Source organism: Harpia harpyja, chromosome 9, assembly GCF_026419915.1.
Source record: "Harpia harpyja isolate bHarHar1 chromosome 9, bHarHar1 primary haplotype, whole genome shotgun sequence".
In the NCBI taxonomy this organism is placed as follows: domain Eukaryota; kingdom Metazoa; phylum Chordata; class Aves; order Accipitriformes; family Accipitridae; genus Harpia; species Harpia harpyja.
This window is the reverse complement of record NC_068948.1, coordinates 14137306-14155675: the sequence shown is the minus strand read 5'-3', so window position 1 is coordinate 14155675 and position 18370 is coordinate 14137306. Positions and strand designations below refer to the sequence as shown.

Sequence of the window (18370 nt, the reverse complement as noted above, 5' to 3'; positions counted from 1 at the left end):
GACAGTGACAGGAAAGAGGGAAGTTAAACATAGACAGAGAGTAGTAGTTTCACCCCAAATCATCAAAATCCCTTTTTGACATCTTGAAAGAAACCTACGTGTTAATAAAATCAACAGATTTTTAATCAAGATAATTACCCTCACACATCTTCTCCTATTCTTAAGTGTTTAATAAGAAACATCTTAGGCTCTCCTTACCTTTACTACTTCTAGATTTTCAAACTGTAAGCAAAGAAACAGACTATGTTGTGAATTGCAACCTTTTTGCCTCATGTGGAAGGCTTTCCTGTTTGCATTGCAGAAAGACTTTTTTCTCCCTAAAATTATCTGTGCATTTAAAGATTGGGGTGAAAAAGCACCTATTACTCTCAACATTTCACTAGACGCCACCTGGCCTTACTTTTAGTTCAGCTGCTGCCTCTGTTTCCTCTAGTTGCTGTAGATGTACAGAGGCTGACAGGAATGAGCGATGGTTTTCTGTCTGTGAGCAAAGCACAGGGGAGAAAGGGAGTCATCTGTGAAGGCTGGAATACTTCAGTGCCCCAAAGGCATTGGTCTGAGATAGTGCATAGGCAAGTAGTAACTTTGCCAGCTGAAGAATAATCCAAGGAAAGTATTTAATAGGTCTGTCTGGACCTGAGTGAGTGAGTGTCAAGTCTTTTTGATAGATGAAGTCAGGAATATGAATGCAGTCAGGAAACTATACAACATTTTCAACTTAATATTGACCAAGTATGTACTTTTCAATAGAAGATTCCTAACCAGTCACCATATGAGAACAATGTGACCAAAGTTATCAGTCCTAACACAGGTCTTTAACAGACATCCATCCCAAGGGAAATAGGCTTTTTATCCCTAAAACAAGTGTTCAAAGGATCAAGTAATTCTTGTCACTACGAGTTGAACAATAGTTAAGAGTAGGGAAAAAAAATGGAGAGAAGTTCCACAATGCCTCAACATGAACAATTTCTTGCAAGTCTCTGTACAAGCACTGGTTCTTATAAAAGCAAGGAGCTAACTGGGTAGGTTTCCCTGACACCTCTAAGGCAGAAATCCAGCTCTGTCTGTCTCTGAAGGATTTTAAGTTCTGATGGTATTTCTGCAGCTGGGACCATAGAGTGGAAGGGAGGGTCAATTCTACTATACACCATGGCATGTTAGCCCATAAAAAGTATCTTAGCCCAATTCTCTACCCTTTCTGAACAATATATTATTTAGGTTGCATAGATAAGCACTGCAAACGTGCAAGAAAAAAAAGCCACAGACAGTTCTGTTCCTAAGCTCAACTTCTAAGTTCCTCAGCACAGCAAACACTGGCTGGATGTTAGGGCAAAGGTGCAGGAAGTAAGTGAAGTTTTTGTAATGCAAACCTTTAATGGTTTCTTTTTGAAGATACATACATCTAAATCTGCCCTTAAACCAAGGCGCTGTGAATTCCAAGCCTGGATTTTGCTACAGATATCACCCCCTATTGCCATAATTATCCTGCAAAACTTCAGCTTTCATTTAGGGAAAAATGTCTCCCTAAGCACACATACCAGCAGAGACGATCTTGGAAACATAATCTAGGTGTGAACTCAGGAAGTCTTAACTGAAGAGGCTGCAAACAACCTGAAACCACAGCAAACATCCCCATGCACTTCTTTCAGGAGAACCATGCAACGTAGCAATCTGCCATGGGCTTTGAGATTTTGCTAAAGTCAAACATTTTTGTTTCCTTCCCACTTCCTGCTCTGCCAGGACCTGCCTGCAAGTCCCTTATATTCCTCAGTTTTCTCCCAGTGAGGAGTTTGTTGGAAGAGGTGCAGTAAACAAGAACTGGATTCCCAACTTGTAATCAGTGAATCTGCAGCATCAAAATAATGGGATTAAAGAACAGCCTAGCAGCTGGACCAGCTGCCTAAATGACACAGGGAAGAAAATATCTCAAAATTATCTGTAAATCTTATAAGCTTACATATTTTCAGCACCGAAATAGGTAAAAACCCATTTGTCTTATTAGGTCCAGATAAAAATATTTAAGTTTTACGAATTGAATGTTTAAGATTTCTACATTGATTTAGACCACAAAGTCTATTATTACCTGTGAGTTTTATTTATCTATAATTTCACTAAAGAGACCCCCATTTTACTAGGTATCTTTTCTGTACTAAAGGTGATGCTGAATCTTCATGTAAAGTCATTTTGCCACACAAATGGACACTTACATTCTCTCTGTTGGTTCATAAGTTAACAGCGAGAACCACATGTGAAGTTCAGGTGGGCACATTAGGGAACTGAGCGGTGGGCAATTACTGCTATATTTTCACAATCTATTTTAAAGTTTCTTCTGCACACCACAGAATGGACATGAGTAAGTAACTATGCAAGAGCAAAACCTGGGAGAAAGAAGAGATCCAACAAGAAAGGGAAGCCACTGTCTGACATTTTAAAAGGGCAAATCGAAAGCAATCAACACCCAACAAAATGCTCAATGTAGGATGAGGTGATAGCTTAGGATATACTTAGGATACTGTAATGAGGCTAACAAGTGCTGTGTGTTTTAATGTAAATTAACACAAGATAATCTCTTCACATATTTAAGTGATGCACTTCAAATTAATTAATACATATTTAATAGATGTCTTCTTGAACAGCTGTTATTTACTTCTGGAGTTTCTACACATTAGCACTGCCTGCTTTGTTCTGCTCTGAAGTTGTTCATGCTCCAAAGTACTTTAACAAGTTGGCTGTATAAAAATTGAACACTCTTCCCAAAAGAGACAGCCTTTCTGATAACTTAATAATTTTACATTAAATATTCAAACACTTTCTGAACAAAAGGTCAAATTCTACTTACAGCATCTGTGTGAAACAGGCAAGCAGATGCTTAATGCTGCTAGACAAATACTTTCGGCACAAAGAATGATAAAGAGTTGGTGATCAGTCACATTTCCAGGCTTTAAAATCAGTTTTCCTTTACTTCTCTTCCCTAAATTCTGCACATACCATTCATATGTAACAATACTGACGCAAATTATGGCCTGTTCCTTCCATAAGCGTTACACAGTGGTGTGTTAAATGAAATCCTGACAGTGAAAGTGCTGTCTACAGTATTCACTGCGTTATGAGTTTTACACCAACTCATTAGGATTTCTGTCTGACAAAGACTACTGCGTATGACCTTACTTCATTTAGACCTTGTATACAGCATTAAAATAGTTCTCACCACCCCTTTTATTCAGATGAAAACCCATTCAAGTCCCAGTCACTTAGTTTTTAGGATGTGAATGAGTAGAAACCAGTTCAAGAAACATGCTGGTGACACATTATATTTTCACACTCAGTGATGAATGTGACTTTTGGCAACCGTAATCAGTTTCTTTAAACATAGTTATCATCACTGAACAATCCTTATCAGTGTATCGGTTGCAGTTTTCAGCTGACTACTTGAAGGTGTTTACTCTTCTTATGGCACTAGAGCACTGGCTAGCGCTCATTGCTTACATGTCAGTCTTTCTAGCTTACAGGTTTACTGAAAATAATTTTCAAAGTTGGTATCAATTGTATTAGAAAATAGCTGTTGGGACAACCATCATTAAATCTTCTGTGCAATGATGTATGGAATTATGTGCAACTTGTGAAAGGCCTGAAAACAGTCCTAAACACACAAAGGTGAAAAATACGTACTGATGTAAGCACAGTGCTATTACTGATACCTAAATTCATTCTTTTTTATTTAACGTGGTGTTTTTCACAATAAAGAGGACATAAGATGGAACTCATTACTCAGGCTAAATTAAAGACTAAACCAGATCAATGCTTTACCTGGTAAATATGCTATGGGTGGATGAGTGTGTAGAAGACAGATTTAGAAAGCACCTTCACTGTTGCACTGCCTATACCAGCAGCTTGGAGTTAGAGCTGCAGATGCAAGGAATGAGGAAGAGAACCTAAATTTTTTTTCCCCACCCCCTGAGTGTGGCTGATACAAGGCTAGGTTAGCTTTCAGCTAGAATCAGTCTCCCGATCTCTATGAGGCCACATGAATGCTCCTGCTGGCACAAAAGAAACGGTGGTGTCAAGTGGTTGGGACAGAACTGTTGGTTTTGATGGAAGTCCAAACATGGGTCACATTAAAATGCCTGTGTAAATGTGGACTTTGAAAAGGTAGTGCTGGCCATAATAAACAGGCACCTGAAAGGATTTCTATGCATTGAAACTTTGTCAGCGGACAAAATGCAAAGTCTCAATGCACTGAAATCCTTTCCAATGCCAACTTTAGGACGAAAAGGGAGAAAAGCAGAAGAACGCCAAGGTTGTCACAGGGTCTAAAGAATCTCTTTTTCAGGAGGTCAGCACACCAAAGACATTTCACTGCTTTTGATGGGAGCCATGTGGGAGACAGACTAGTCTAGAAAAAAGAAACGTGAGAAGACTTTATCTCATGCTGTGATGTTCTGGAATCACCATTATGTTAATGAAACTAAATATCTTGAAAATCTTTTTGCCTTTGGAAGGAGGATGTATCTTTTGTCCAGAAAAGCACGGGCACTCTGCCAACTGACACAAAAAATGTGTTTGTATACTTGCTTTGATATCTACAGTATAATTTTCATTAGCATCAGCAGAAGCCTGATCAGCAGAAGCATGCATAGATGTCATGGAAAGAGAGAGATCCCAGGAGACAAACTTAGCTCCCAGTCCCAAGGAATGAAAACCTATGCCCACATTTTATACAGCCATGACATAACAGGTATTCTTTGGGTTATTTTAAACTTCCTTAGAGCTAAAAGATCAAATTCAAGGGGAATCTCTTACAACATACACATACACACACTGTCATGTTTTTCCTCTACTTTTTACAGGAAAATGAAAATCTGTGTTTACCTGTCAGCTTTGGTAGAAAGGTTTCCATCACAATTACACCTTGTGTATTGGAAGGAACCTGGCAGTTTTTAACATCACTAATACTAGTCTGGAGAGGTACAAAGCTGTAGGGGCTTGCTGAAAAATAACAATAAACCTTTATTAAAATTTCCAATTTTTGCAAAAACATTTTGACTAAATTCCAACTCTACTTAAAATGTAATTAAATATTTACACTTATTCTCTAATAAGTATTGTAAGTAAATCAATTTCCCAATTATCTTAAATTTTTGTATGGTATACAATTACTACATTTTTGTAATAAATGCACAGTTCTAATGAAAAAATAATGATCTTGAACTTTAATAGAGCCCTTCATTTCAGGAGATGAAAGTGCTGTACATTCATTCATTTATTATGTCTTACAACCCCCGTGTGATGTAGGTACTATTATCATCATTTTACAGATGGGGAACCTGAAAGGCTAATTAACTTGTCCAATTTACAATACTCTTAGCTGTAAACTTAGGGCATCCTATTGTACTCACAGGCAAAACAAAACTCAGCTCACCTCTGATGAATATTTACTACAAATTCTTAAAACTCCATAAGCATTTTACTTATAGGAGAGAATATATTACACAAGCCTTTGGAGAGTTGGTTTTGCATTGACGATGGCTTTGAGTGCCACAGAAATGTGCTGCCTAGAAACAAACACCAAAGCACCAGTTTATAGTAAAGTGTCACCGTGTTTCCCAGCTAGTTATGGAGATGATGTGCATTTTCATTTAATGTTATTAGCCATTCAAGCACACATTTGTGCTTTAATTCTGTACAATGTATTATGCTGCACTTATTATAGACACACACACAAAAATACTGTTTGCTGACAAACTCATTCTCTCAGTTTACTTATGTGTTCCATAAATTTCTTTACTCGGTCAGGATCAACACCATTTGCCCAATAACCTTCTTTCTTGAAATACGAACCAATTATTAGAGCGTTTGCATCCAAGTAATTCCTCACATTCTCCAGAGTCACTCCAGACCCAATCAGCACAGGAATTTTCACAGCATGCTTAACCTCTGAAGAAAGGAAAACCAAAATTAGGGTTAAGTCCCATCTTTGAAACTCTATCAAGACTCTAATTTGCATCGTTTTTCAACAATAAAGAAAGGTGAATATCAAGAAACTCATCATCATGGTATTTCTTATTTCTACTGTAGAATGAAACAACTTCTCTAGAAAAAACACCTTTAGCTCTGAACAGCTGTCATGAAAAATCTCACTTTTATTTAATTTTGCATTCTGTTGCAAATGCTGCAGAAGAAAATTCCTGGCCACATATCAAAGGATGGAAGATATGAAAGTTGGGTCTTGGTACCATACCTGTACCACTCTTTATTCTCAAGGAACAAGATTTCAGCAAGATTAAGTTGAACTGACTGGCAGAGAATGTACTGCATTTTACTATATTCCCTCATAAATTCATTTTTATTCCATATCCCTGGTAAGATGAGATGCTAGATGTAGGAAATTTTTGCACAGCAGGACCAGACCCTTTTACTTACTGTGACTGTTACCATCACACCTAGAGGCTCCTTTGTGCTTGAGGTACTACACATACGTGGAAAGGAGCTATCGTTTGATGGCCTTGAAAAAGGATTTACTGATGCTGGAGTGACCATGTGGGCTGCCATGCACCATGTGGAATCTTAACTATGTTCTCTACTTCCCTCACCTTAAGATGTGAATAATCACCTCTCCCAATCTTTCCATGAAGTAATCGAAATACAGCTACAAAAATAAGATGCCATTCTTGTTTCCATTCATTGTATCAGCTCAGATTCTTTTTTGCAAGTCTGGTGAGATAGTTACAGCAGCAGAACTATTCAGCTGAGCTGTGCTCTTTACAATTCTTCAGTCATCAGTTTAAATCACAATAATGGTAGCTGGACTGGTGTGTATTTCTGCCAGGTCTCCTTGCTGAATTTACGCTATGTTGACAACTAGTAGAAGATCTTCAGTGAAGAAACAAGAAGGGTCTTATTCACAGGCAATGGAAAAGGAACATGCTCTCTGCTTCATGATAAATTTCAGGGACTCAGAAGTAGGAAAGCAAGCAGTGGTCATATAGACTACATTGATAGCTCCAGCTAGTTTACCAGAAAGCAAAAGGTAGTACTGATAAAGACTACTTCTTTTTCTATGGATGGCAATGGAACAAAAAAGCCAATTGTTTTTTTCTATATACAGTATGTGTTACTTAATTATCTGACCCTTTACCTGGCTCTAAAAGGAAAAATAGACAAAGTAACAAAACAGGGCTCAAAATATTACAGATCCACTTCATCCCTCACGCACAGGGGTGGATTTCAGTCCATGGTTCAGGTGATCACATTCACCGTGAAATGCATGTGTTCTGACAGACCTGATGGTGCAGAAACTGATCTATGGCTCAGTTACCATAGTTCACGTTTTTTAGAATAAAACAAAAGGGGATGGCTGTTTTGACCATGGAAAGCTTCCCCATAGATAAATAAAAGTTTATTAGAGTATTTTCTGCAGGACTTGGGTCAGTACTAGCTCTGGAAAAAAAAAAGAATTTAAAAATGCCAGTTCAAGAATTACTAAGCATTCTTCTCATCCTTTCATTTCGAACTGACCATTCTAAGAGTCACTCATAGGACTGGATGCTTCATCCCTTACTTACAGAAATGTTGTGAGGCATTATTTCTGACCTTTAAAAATGTATAAATTACTTCAATTGGGGATAAGTTTATGTAAGACGGTTAGAGCTTGAAGTAACTAGGGAAAGCATATATGCAACATATAAAAGTCTGCTTCAAAACACTGTTTAAATGAAGTTTCATCAGAAGCCTAACTTATTAATTATGCTTCAGGGAAGACTAATTATTTATTACCTTCCTACTTCACCAAAGAAAGGGGATCTATTAAAATGCTCTTGAACCTCTTTTTAGGTCACATGCCCTACCATTTTTCCATCTAGGAACAATAACTCCTTCTTACAAACATTTTAACACAAACATAAAGCCATTCCACACAGTCATTGAAAATTTTAAACAAATCAGATGGATCATGTATATATAATAAAAACTATAGTTATTTCTATGCATATTTTATATTCTTATAGTCATCCTGCTTACAGCAACAAAATAATTCATTTTTAGTTATTTATAGCATTATTACTGAAATCCTGTTCTAGAAAAATCAGAATTTTATTTATATAGTATCTACGTGCTCTTAGAAATATCATATCTGCTTTACATAGATACCAATGCATAATTAAGGTGCTACAACTGACCGCAATTTTGTGCAACAGTACTTTACTGTATTCCCTGAGGAACTGCGTTCCAAGTCAATATTTGTTTTTACAACAAGTACATAAGGCACATTAGCAGGTAGTTGTTTTATAATTATTTCACATCAGCAGGAAAAATGTAGAGCCAAATAATCAAACAGAAAATGATCATATGGGTGTAAGACAATAGCTTAGCCCTACTAGGCAAAGAGTAAAAACCAGTGAAACCTGAGACTGCTGTGAAACTATAAAAACCCCCGAAGCTTTCCAAAGTAGCAAGGTATCCAACTCCTGCTGTGATCCATACATGACACATGGAGTCCACACACTTTATTCAGATTGACAATGTGAAGAATGGCAATGGGAGTGCTCGGTCTGCAATGAGACTGGGTTACCTAATTAAGTATGCTACAGATGCTACTTTTAAGTCATTTCCAAGCACATCAAGGCCTAAAGTTGATTAGTAGAAGGTGATTTGTCTATTGGCTGTGTTAATACAAATTCTAACTTGTAAAAGAAAATAAAGCAACAGCAGTGAGATATGCTTTTGCATGGCGATGTTCAGTCACTGTCAAGATTCCTCTAAACACAGAGATTTGCTTTAAATCTCTCACTTTCTTGGCTTTCTTCTTCTGACTATATTTTTTTTCCTTTGACACAAAGAGAAAAGGAGACAATTTTGTGATTGTACAGTAACAAGATCTTAAAGTTTACACAACTTGCACATTTCTCTATTTCAATAAACTGTAACTAGAGGGCACTGTGCTCTTTCTTGTGACAGTACATCTGCAGACATGTCTTTAATAAAATCAAATGAAATAGTGCTTGGCTGCAAAGCACAAAGAAAGCATTTGAACTATGGTATGCACAAGTTACATGAAATAAAGGCCAAATGCTCCTAGCTTGAAAACAATGGCGAAGAGCAGCGTAAAAGTAACCACCACTGTGCCAATAACTTGCTCAACTACTCTTCAACAGCTTTTTCATATGCAGTAATCACTGTACCGTACACAACACTATGTTTATGGTAATGCTCCACTGTAACACATTTTAGTTTTTTTAATTCAAAGGACTTTCTCTGTCATTTAATCTAGGGCTACAAAACATACTGACCAGATTCACATCTCCCATTTATCTCAGTGGGTACCGCAAAGGCAGAAGCCTCTGTTTTGACCTAAATGTACCATCAAAAGGTAAGAGGGTGAATCAGTCTTGATGCCCCTTTTATAAACAATAACTAAGGTGACAGTCACAGCCAGCTTTTAGGTTTCATGATGTACCCTGTTTTCCACTGGTTACTCAGCTGAGGCTATTTGCTTTGTTCAAACAGTTAACTAAGCAGTCATTATACAAAGCTTTGGTCACTTCAAATACAGACTGGATGCGAAGCAGGTATTTCAGCAGTTATACCCAAAGAGAAAACCTGATAGATTCACACGCTCCGACCAAATAATGTTTCACAATGTAGCAAGCTGGAACAAACTTCTATAACCTCTTAAATGAAAATATGGTTTATTAATTAATTGTAATTCAAAATTCCTGCTCCTTAATAACCTGAAGTCTGATTTTTAGACCTTGTACTCCATCAACCACTGGTGCCCTGGTACACAGCCTGCCAGCCTCTGCAAGGAGCGATGCCGATGGTTGCCTACAAGGCGGCAGCGACACAAACTACAAACAAAACCCTACTGAACACAGTTCTCTGGCTTGACAGGGAAACACTCATTTCCCACACCCCATCACAAATCAGTCAATTCAACACAAAGACAAAAAGGCAAAAACCACTTCTATATTACTGCACAACAAAGCTGAAAAAAAGACATGACAAAAATCTCATCTGTCTCTTGGTTCTGCTTTCAAGAGATGCTTTGCAGTGTGATGAAAGGTGCCCAATTGTGTGTATCATCGTAATACAGCACTTCCAGGGCTGCATAAATTCGTGAAATGCAAAATTTCACTCACATCAACACCAACTTTGTAGACTGTAGATCTGATTCCTTTTAAGAATCTGCTGACATAGATATGCCTGATTTGTCATTTCCTTATACCCTGGAATATTGATTTTTAAGTCCTTCTCCTAACTGTTTTAAGCCAACATCCTTCTCACGAGAGGGCCTGCTATCATCCAAAATGCTGTGACCTAAGTAAAATAAACCCGTGATCTGCAGACTCTTGCTTTCATAGCACAAATCCAAACACAAAATCAATGTGTGTACTTCATTACAGCTGCTAACTCTGACTCATTTTGTTCTTTGGACCCAGAAAGAGAAAAAGACAGAGACTGACATGTTTGTTCACATGAAATAAAAGCAGAAGCCATGGTGCTGTCTGGCTGGAGTCCTGTGATAAAAAAATATCCATGGGCCTAGATGTCTCTGATGCAGGAAACCAATGGAGGTTGCATGTGCATATGTGAAAGCAGAATTTAACCTAGGATTTCACCCTAAGATTTATCAAATCCTTTTTAAAAATTATTTAATCTGCATTAAGAACGATGGGGACATTAATTGCAGGCAGGGATGGAGCTCTAGATTAATGAAATTTTGCAGTCTCTAAAATATACCTAGCTTTCAGGGTCAGCTGTTCCATGTATCATTTCTAGTTTACTATACCAAAAGACCCAACTAATTCAAGAGCTCAGTGTTCACACCAAGCCATAGTTTTCTTTTTAACATTGCTGATTGAAGCATAGTCATTTATAACCTATTGTTTGGCAAAAAGTTTACTACGTATGAAATAAGAACCCATTTTGACAAGTTTAACATTCATTTTAAATGCTGTTAAGCATGTATGTTATAGATAAAACCCTGAAAACACTGAATGATTTCATGTTATTTCAAAAGATGCTTGAGGTCCAGGTATCTATGGCAAGTAAAGTATGTTTTTCACCCTGATCAGCTAACATAAGTTGAATACAATACACTCTGCACTGGAACTTCAAAACATGCTAAGTTAAAGCATGTCAGCAAAAGTAAAACCTAAAAAAAATACACATTCTATCTCATGTAGTGAGACCCTCAAATTCAAGCCATTAATCTAAATTAAAATCAGTGATGAAAATTAAATGCCCTCATGATAGAACTTTAATTCTAGCATGGGAGCAATCCAGTTTCATGAAGACAGCCCAAACGTATGCCAATATGAAAATATGAAGAATTATATAACACTTTTGCAAAGGTCAGAACTCATAGGTCAAATGACTCTCCCTTGATAAAAAGTCCACACCATTTAAAAATTATTTTGATGTAGTATCTTTCTATCTACCAATGAACTTGTATTCTTCCTGAAAATCTTCTAAGCAGTACCTTCCCTGGTATTACTGTTTGGAATGTTGCCTCAAAATGCCCCTTTATTGCAGGACTTCCATTTTCATTGTGAAAGATAAAAATGCTTAACTCTTCAATGGAAAGATTTATAGTTAGTTAGTTTTCTAATACGGCTATAAAGTGGCTTTTTCTTATATTAAGACTTTTTAGAATGGAACATATATTTTTAACTTTTTTTTTCATGTAAGCCTCACCATCATTCAGTGTTATAAAAGCTTGAAATAATTTTCATTTTTGTCCCGCCAAACAGTTGTTCAGAAACACACAACAGCCAATCTGAATAGCACCTCGATCACATTAGTTCTGCTGCATCAAATCAAACCCCACAGCAGGAGTTTCTTTTCTTTCCTCAAGGAACAGCGGATATATAGATTTCTTTCTACATTAATCCAGAAACTGATTCACCGCCTGTTGTCCGACCTTCGTATGACAGCTCTCACCTTTCAGCTCCTGAGGATCTGCGGGCAATCCGGTAGCCGTGCCAGTCAGTACCACCCCATCAGCCAGGAAGAGCTCGGCAGCCGAAGCGGTCTCGGCCACGCTGACATCTGCCGTCAGAGCGTGAGCACTGTAAACAGCAGGAATGTACCCTGTGGTTACTCTCGGCACACACATTTGTTATCCATCTTGTTGAATGTTTAGACTGCATCTCCTCATCTTCCCCGCTGTCAGAACAACCAAAGGCAGGCTTTGTGAGAGAGGGCAAGTGTCCTGTTTTAAATTGGGAAGTAAGATTGCGATATGAACAAGAGGGAAAAATCCAACCTTTTCCATCAGGGAACCATAAATTGATCGGTCTATCGCTCGGGGTCTCCTGTCTCTAAAGAGTGATTGCTAAGTGTGAACTACCAGGTGTCAATTGAGACAGCTGCTTACATGTCGAGCACCTGTATTTCAGAAATGTTGAGCACACACAGATCTCTGACTTCAAGTGGGAGTTGTGGATGTGCAGTCATTCATAAATCAGATTCTGTTGCCTAGAACAGAATTAACACCCTCCACTTCACTTCACGAAGTCCAACTAACAGAAAGAATAGTTATTACCTATGATATAATCACAGGAATCATCTTACACAGCAGTTACAAACATCAATTACCTGCAACCTAGCTTTTCAACAGCAGTCTTTGACACATGGGTGACGCACTTTGTTTGAAACCTATAGCAATAGCAGCTTTTAATTTAAAGGGTTCTAAACTTTGAAAGAATTCCAGCCATTGCTGGTTCAACACCTGACTTTGTTGTCTCTGTATTTCCATTTAAGTAGAAAACAATGGCTATGGCCAACATGTTGCACTGGTGAGCGGTGATGGAGCCAACCTCTTTGCCGGATCAGCCTGGATGGACAATGCTCTTGGGGGGAGCCATGCTCTGGCCATATTCAGAGGCAGCACATGTGTGCACTGCGTTCCACTCATGGTGATGGATGCAAAAGAAGTACACCAACTCCTTTTCTGCAGCGGGAGAAAGGCAGACCTAAGTACCTAATACATACAATGAGGTTGAAACAGGGCTTAAGAGTAGTAGGCACCCTAAAACTAGAATGTGGAGGGTAGCCGTAACACAGCAAGTAGACTACAAAAATAGTTTCTCCCCATTTAAAGAATAGGAGACTAGCAGCTCTCAGTGGCAGGCATATTGTTCTACACTAAAAAACTCAACCAACAAGTCCTTTAACATTTCCTTCTCAGCTTATGAGTCTGCCTGAAACAAAAAAAAAATCTTTTCCTTTCTTAAAAAGGAAATTTGAGCAACAGGAAGTATAATCCAAATACCAATTCATCAATTGTCAAGGCAAACGAAAAAAAAAATCACAATGCAAACAATTTTTTACAAAAAAGTCTAATGCGATGTATTTTTATTTATATATATACACATATGCATATATAAAGAAATCATTAGAAAGAAACCACTCTGAAAGGACCGTAAAAGCTTAATTTGACCATGCTGCATTGTTTCCTTTCTGTTTTGAAATTTATTACCTGTTTATTAGGTATTTAAGATCTTCCAGACTTGGTTATTCTCATGATTATCCACATACTACACACAAACATTTTAATTAGGTTATTTAGCATGTATAATACATAACACCTGAGCAGTTCTTCTGGGGAAAAAAACCAAAGAGTGACATCTAAATAGCTGAAAGTACCATGTGACAGTTATGATAAATTATCAGCAGAAAAGAATTGGATTCATCTGTCACAAGTTCCTTCTGTTTGATAATCATAGAACATAATCCGTACATAGACAACACTGATTTAAGTAGAATAAACCAGTATTATTGGCAGGAAGGAGGAAAAAGAAAGAATAGCTTTTTAAAGTGCCAAAATATTATGATTTGGATGCTTTTATAAGGCAACTGCTTGCATAACTAAAAATAACCTTGGATGCCTAGCCTCCAGAAACAAAATTTCTTTAAACATAGTAAGCATATACACAAGTATACAAAATCTCACCTAATACCAGATGCAAAACTTTTACAGTCTGCATTTATAAATCCTGAAGGTTAAACAACTGCAAACTTCACAGATGCAGCAACCTGCAGGTTACAGGTGCAAATTTATTTTTAAACTTATCCCCTAATAGTACTGCAAGACCTTGCTTGAACAATAAAGTTCTCCATGTACCATTAACTTTCCTGACACTAAATAGGCATTAAAAAAAAAAACATCAGAAAATGGAGAAAAAGACAAGATCATTATTACATTCATATTTACATAAAATATTGCTTGTATTTACCTATGTTTCTTTTTAATGTCAGCAAAAATCTGAATGTTCTCTGCTCCAACTTGTTTTCTGTATCGTAGCAGGTTACCTGCACAGGCATTTATAATCCCTTCATCAGCAACATGAGAAAACACAAACCCTTCAGCCCGGATAAAATCAAGACCTGAAAAAAGAAATAATTAGCATATCTTAGCTAGAACTGAAGACTGAAAACCAGAAATACTAAAAACAAACAAAACCCCACCTTATTGCCCCTCTTACTTGTTCCCAACACAAGTTGTTCCATATGCTTTAGGACTAACCAACCTTGCTTTTCCACATATTTAAGTTTTACATTCTTTATTTTCACCCATGTTCTCTCCGACGACTTCTTTCCATCTTACTGCCTTCAACTCTGGTCTCTCCCATAGAGCCCACTAGTTTTCTCCCTATCCCCATGGTTCCCTTCTCCTCCTCAGCCCCCACCAGTCTGTTCGTGTGTGGCTCAGAACAGGCGGCTGCACACCCTGCCCTGCCTCTTGCCATGACGTGCCAGTGGGCACGTGCCAATAGAGGAGCAAGTAGGTCAAAACACAGCTCCTTTGCCCTAACAATGTATCTTCTCTCCAAGAAGGGTCATTAACTTGGGTCTCTCCCCTCTTTCCAGATACTCTTTCATTGCGTTACTTTCCCAACATCTATTCCCCTGTTAAATATGCCTGAAGTTGGCCAGAAGGTCAAAAAGCATCAAGGACATGGACGTAGACTAGGGCTAGCATTAAGTCTTCTTTCTTTAGGAAATCAGGCAAGAAAACACAGTCTGCGACACTTTATATACCACCTGTTTGACTCTCCATCTGAATGTAGCTTGTGTTTTCTACACAGCACCACACGAACAAATTACTTCAAGAGCTGTGCCAAAGGTAAAAAAAGATAAGGTTTGGGAAGAGTGAAATATTTTCCACTCTACTCTGAACTTACTCCAACCATCAACTCCACCATGTCTTAGCAACATGGTTTCCACCATATTCATTCATTTTTTGCAATAGGAAGGTTTTGTGGCATGTATACTTAAGTGCAAGATTATGAATAGCAATGACTTTACACAGCCCATTCGTCTACTCTCAGGGAACCCCTACACAGCCTTGAAATACCTCTGTGTTGAAATACTGAAACCTTTGGCCATGGTAACAAGCCCGCAGCTGTGAGGCACAAGATTGAATTCTGACTCCCTTATTGTATTCCCCTCTTCTCTGCAGTCTTTCATAGCCTTGAAGTCTATTTCACCTGTCACTTAACATACGTGTAAAAGCTCTGCACTCATCTTATGCAGCTTTTGCTGTTCTTCCACTTTGCTTTAGAGGTCTCTTCCAAGCCCTTCTGAAGCTCTGCTGCTGCCCCAGCTTTGGAGTCAGCTGCATGTTTAATTAGAGCTGACATCATACCAAGGAAACCAATGCAAGTGAAAGCAGCCATCAAGAATGCAATCCCACCCACCAGAGAACTGCTTAGGCAACAGAGGCCTCACCTTAGCACATTTCAAATATAAACATAAATGATCTTTAAAATGTATTTACCAAATGACAAGGTGCCTGTTTATTTTAAAATTTCAGTTTCATTCCAAAAGCCCTGAAGTTGCAGAAACAAAAGCTTATGCCTGATAGAGAAGAGCCTGTATTGCTTAGCAACACAGACTCCAGCTAACAAGAAACATCACAGATGGATGCCAAACCAAATGCAAGCTGTCCTGTGCCTTCAGATTAGTGGGTGAAAAGCATGGAGTATTCTCAGGATCCAAAGATAAGAGCGTGCCACAAGTATAGTTACAGGTGCTAGTAGACATTGGGTAATAAACACAGTGCAAATAGCCAGATTGAGATTTCTGCATCTAGGAAAAAAAGCTATAGGTTCTATTTAAATCACCCAAGTTTACAGTACAATTCAGAATTAAATAAGAAAAATTACTTCTCCTCTAATCATAAGACTATCAATAAGTCTAGAGATATATTACATTTTCACAGCAATCATAATGTCTAACTCAGGACAGGGGCTATTCATTGAGTAATTTCATTTATTGAAGTCACTGCTTACATGTTATTTGTTGATGCTTGGTTTGTGTTTCCTTAACTTAGTAATTTAAGACTTTCTGCTAAACATTAGGGTTGTACTTAGTTTAACAAGGCTGCACTCTCTACCTGGATTTTTGGGGGCTATGAAAATACAAATTTTAACCAAGTGTAATAGGTGCAGGCACCAAATCATTACCCTTCTGTTTTATGAAGCCATAATCAGATTCTGCTACTGAATTCATTTTTACGCTCATAAAATTGTGAGAATGATACTATTGCTTACTTTCACATTTGGCACGTTGAAAAGTAATAGCCATTGAATAGTTAATAGGCAGTCCCATTTCTGACTTATATGGGAATAAAAAAAATTTGTAATCTCACTGGAAAACAAGAACAGGAAATTTCCAATGAAACCTAATAAACAGAACTTCAGGACTGTATTAGGAACATGGAATCAAGTAATCAGCTGCTGCAGGGCCTGCTCAAGCAATTAGAGCTTGTCACTTTTTCAAAAGTTAGTGTTACTCCACTTACTTTAATCTTACTTGAACAGCTTTACCTAAACAGCTGTGAAGGTCTATCAACTGCAGAGAAAAGCTTTATTTTTTTCTTTCCTTCCCATGATAATTTACGATTAAAAGAAAAAAATGACAGACTGAAACACTTCTTTTGCTGGGTGAGAAAATACTGCAAGACTGAATTGATGGAGGAAATAGTACTTATACTTTATCCATCTTAAATGCTGCAAATGTGCATATCGCTGCATTTTAACACCCCAAAACAGTGAAGTGGATGCAACCATTGAGAAGCCTTTTCTCAGGTATGTTCCTTCCTTCAGTTATAAAGTCAAAAGGAACTGGGAGCTAGGATTTACTGCTTTCACAGAAATGGGACCTGGCCTCTGCAAGGCAGCAGCTCCTGAGTTTTGGACTTCAGGCAAACATCTCTGCCTTTTCACAAAGGCAAGATGCTGCAGGTTACTTTAGTGGTGGTATCTTGCTTTACATGCACAGTAAATCCCATCTCCCAGCTCATCTTGCCTTCCTAATTAAAAAAGAATCTGAAAGACTGATTTTGTACTGAAAGTGAAAACTCAGAGGAGTATCGACTTTGCCTGCTATTGACACTAGAGGCATACAGTCTCTGTGCTGCGAAGACCCTTTACTACTCCGCACATTGCCTTGCAGCAGCTCCTTCCACGCTCAGCATGAATTGCAGGCCTGGGAGAAGCATCTTCAGCAGAGCTCACAGCACAGTCTGCAGCAGTCACTGCCCTGCTTCACAGCACCTGTGGATGCTCCCAAGGCATGCACACCCCTGCTGCAGTTCTCAGCTTAGCTGCCTCCCCCCGCCACTGCATTAATATGGTGGCAGTTAAAAAGAAAATCAAAAAAGCAGTATACAATTCTGCCCAATTCTATCCCACCTTAAACAGTATCATGAGCTGTAGCAAGTGAATTCCCATGGAAGATATCTCTGCTTGTGGGTGAGGGAAAGGAATGGTCTCAGACAGCAAAGCTCTATTTATAAAAGACATGGAGACATCTGGGTATCTGGGATATCTTCTGATATGAAGCCTCACTTAATCAGCTACCAACTATGTCATTATTATTGATGAAGACCAACTCAGAAATGGGATTTCAGTAATATGATCCTTAAAGGAAAAAAGGGCAGTTTCACAGTCAGGTGGAGATGCAGTTGGACTAGACAATTATAAGTCCCTTCCAACTGAACTATTCTATTGTAAGTTTATGAGATGAGAGAAGATAAACTTAAAAACTGAGCCCTGATTCATGAGGAGTGTAACACAGGCTCACCCAGGTGTAGCGAAGCTGCACTCTACAGTAGACCCTGCAGTCCTTGCTCCCAGGTGCACAGACTGAAGCTCTGGCCAGAACACTAGAGCATAACTTGCCTCTGGCCCATGTGCCTGGGGTTCTCCACCCCATGGAGTCAAGATACAGCAGGGAGGGATACCTGGAATATCAGAAGTGTTCCTGTGCATCACTACAGAGATACAGCTATGGGCACTGTTCTATGCCTCAAAGATCAGCAGATGGCCAGGCTGATATTCCACAATGGCAATTTTTCTTGAAATCC

The 18370-nt window shown here is 38.3% G+C and overlaps 1 protein-coding gene across 6 annotated transcripts in view; it reads right to left on the bottom strand.

Annotated features, from left to right (window-relative positions):
• Positions 1-18370, bottom strand: part of LOC128145894 (uncharacterized protein F13E9.13, mitochondrial-like) — a 191828-nt gene that overhangs the window by 160393 nt on the left and 13065 nt on the right. For 5 of the 6 annotated variants that reach the window (XM_052796693.1, XM_052796694.1, XM_052796695.1 and 2 more), the window contains 4 exons: positions 14235-14385; positions 11938-12065; positions 5839-5934; positions 4870-4986 (listed from right to left, as the gene is read on the bottom strand). In XM_052796693.1, the coding sequence (XP_052652653.1) occupies positions 4870-4986; positions 5839-5934; positions 11938-12065; positions 14235-14385 (492 nt within the window). Of the gene's footprint in view, positions 1-4817; positions 4987-5838; positions 5935-11937; positions 12066-14234; positions 14386-18370 lie in introns of all 6 variants that reach the window. The other variant, XM_052796700.1, reaches the window with a different exon arrangement.